The sequence below is a fragment of the Petromyzon marinus genome, chromosome 58 (assembly GCF_048934315.1).
Source record: "Petromyzon marinus isolate PM22_M1 ecotype Great Lakes invasive population chromosome 58, UKy_Petmar_22M1.pri1.0, whole genome shotgun sequence".
Classification (NCBI taxonomy): domain Eukaryota; kingdom Metazoa; phylum Chordata; class Hyperoartia; order Petromyzontiformes; family Petromyzontidae; genus Petromyzon; species Petromyzon marinus.
In genome coordinates this window covers 9,143,663-9,146,365 of record NC_133724.1, presented here as the reverse complement: position 1 = coordinate 9,146,365, position 2,703 = coordinate 9,143,663, and the positions used below count along the sequence as shown (strand labels likewise).

General features: G+C 62.7%; 1 protein-coding gene across 1 annotated transcript; it reads left to right on the top strand.

Moving 5' to 3' along the window:
* Positions 1 to 845: 845 nt before the first annotated feature.
* Positions 846 to 2,442, top strand: LOC116955175 (tight junction protein 2-like). The gene has a single exon (XM_032976188.2). It carries the CDS (start codon positions 956 to 958, stop codon positions 2,102 to 2,104), a length of 1,149 nt encoding a protein of 382 aa, XP_032832079.2. The 5' UTR covers positions 846 to 955; the 3' UTR covers positions 2,105 to 2,442.
* Positions 2,443 to 2,703: the final 261 nt, after the last annotated feature.

Sequence of the window (2,703 nt, the reverse complement as noted above, 5' to 3'; positions counted from 1 at the left end):
TGGGTCTCTATGTGAGTCTATTGGTCTCTATGTGAGTCTATGGGTCTCTATGTGAGTCTATTGGTCTCTATGCTAGTCTATGGGGACTCTATGTGAGTCTATGGTTCTCTATGGTTCTCTATGTGAGTCTATGGGTCTCTATGCTAGTCTATGGGTCTTTATGTGAGTTTATGGGTTTCTATGGGAGTCTATGGGTCTCTATGCGAGTCTATGGACCTCTATGCGAGTCTATGGGTCTCTATGTGAGCCTACGGGCCTCTATGTGAGTCTATGGATCTCTGTGTGAGTCTATGGGTCTCTATGGGAGTCTATGGGTCTCTATGGGAGTCTATGGGTCTCTGTGTGAGTCTATGGGTCTCTATGGGAGTCTATGGGTCTCTATGGGAGTCTATGGGTCTCTATGTGAGTCTACGGGTCTCTATGCTAATCTACAGGTCTTCTGTGAGTCTATGGGTCTCTATGCGAGTCTACGGGTCTCTATACGAGTCTATGGGTCTCTATGGGTCTTTATGCGAGTCTACGGGACTCTATGCTAGTCTATGGGTCTTTATGTGAGTCTATGGGTGTCTATGCGAGTCTTTGGGTCTCTATGTGAGTCTATGGCTCTCTGTGAGTCTATGGGTCTCTATGTGAGTCTATGGGTCTCTATGCGAGTCTATGGATCTCTATGCGAGCCTATGGGTCTCTATGCGAGTCTATGGGTCTCTATGCGAGTCTATGGGTCTCTATGCGAGTCTATGCGTCTCTATGTGAGCGAGTCTTACGGGTGTCTGTGCGAGTCATTGGTGCCGGGGCTATCAACTCCCTACACAGGAGACCCCCGTTGTGGTTGTCAACCGCTGTGGGAGGCCCAGCAACGTGGCCCCCGACAGCGGAACCGACCGACCAACCGACGGCTGCCCCCTTGCGCACTTTTCCTTCCCAGCGCCGTCGCCCTCCCCCGACGCGTGCGGCCATGGCGGACGGCGACGCGTGGGAGCAGTACACGGTGACCCTGACCAGGGCGCCCGGTGCCGGCTTCGGCATCGCGGTGTCGGGCGGCCGCGACAACCCGTACTTCCCAAGCGGCGAGGCTTCCGTCGTGGTGTCCGACGTCCTGCGGGGGGGCCCAGCCGACGGCCTCCTGCGGCGCCTCGACCGCGTCGTGGCGGTGAACGGCGCGAGCGTGGAAAACGCCGAGCACGCCCACGCGCTCCAGCTGCTCCGCCGGAGCCCCGCGACGGCGCGCGTCGTCGTGCTGCGGCGGGCCGGCGGCTCGCGCCTCGCGGCCGCCGCCTGTCGACGGCCGTACGGCGGCGACGACGACGACGAGGACGACGAGGACTGCGACGACGCGAGCCGGATCGTGGCCGTCCACCCCGACTTCGGCGACGAGGCCGAGGAGCGGCGCGGCCGGCAGGTCGGCGCGGGCCGGAGCGGCGCAGAGCGGAGAGGAGACCGGAGCGCCGACGGCGGTCCGGTCTGCGGTGGCGGCCGGCTCGGACGCAGCTGGGACCGCGGCCTGGACCGCGACCTGGACCGGGGTAGGGAGGCGAGCCTGGACCGCGACCTCAGCCGCAGCTGGGACCGCGGCCTGGACCGCGACCTCAGCCGCAGCTGGGATGGCGGTTTGGACCAAATCGCGGGGTGGAGGGGCGGGGATCGGAGCCAAGGGCGCAGCGGCGTCGGGGGCGGCCGGGACCGTGGCCCCAACGGAGCCACAGAGCGGAGTCCGGACCGCGGGCGCGCCTGCAACCGGGGCCTCGGCCGATCGGCGGGGGACCTGGACTCGACGTCTCCCGTGCGCCGGACACGCCTCGTCACGGTCACGCTGGCGAAGGGCAATCGCTCTGGGGGCTACGGCCTGAGCCTGGGCAGCAAGATCTACGTGAAGGGCGTTGGCGGCGAAGGGGCGGCCGCCCGGGACGGCAGCGTTCGGGAAGGCGACGTGGTGCTGAAGATCAACGGCACGGCCACCGACAACATGTCGCTGGGCGACGCTCGCAAGCTCATCGAGAGGTCCGGGGGGAGGCTCCAGATGTCCGTGCACCGCGGCGCGGGGAAGACGCTGGCCAACATGCCGCTGCTGGATGACAGCCCCTCCTCGTCAGATGGGTACGACTAGACACGGGCAGCGGCAGCGGAGGGTGGGGATGTTCGGCCGGTTAGGTAGCCGGCAAGCCCTGCCGGTTGGATCGTCGGTTCGAAGGCGCCTCTCCCGGCGTGGTCGGGTTAAGCGATCGATTATCCCACCGATCGGTTCTAAAGCCTCCTCCGCGCCAGTCAAATAGAGACGCGGCACTTGAGTGCGGCACCTCTCAACGTCACATCACTCCACAGCTCGCCTGCTCACCCCCAAGACAGCTGGAACGCCGAACCGAACGAGTCGCCGCGGGCCCCGGGGCGTAAGCGGCCGTTTGCCCGACCCGCGAGCACCGAGGGCAAATCAGTGAAGGGCCAGGGGTGGGGGATGACGACCGTCCTGCCCGGGGGGGTGGGGTTTGGATCGGCCACCAATCGGCATGGAGAAGCAGAGTTCGTCCGTCCCAGTTTTGCGAGCAGGAGCGAGGGTTCTTGTTGCCGCGACAAATTTAACGATGATAAATAGTTGGAACAAAATTTTAGGTAGGATGATCGTGATTGATATAACTGTTGGGTCATTATAATTATTAAAAGTGGTGTAGTTAATTTGTCTGGGGAACAGGCGGGAGTAGTTAAGGAGGG

Bases quoted from the DNA above. Each gene is read 5' to 3' on its own strand.
- LOC116955175 (XM_032976188.2), top strand. From the start codon at position 956: ATGGCGGACGGCGACGCGTGGGAGCAGTACACGGTGACCCTGACCAGG.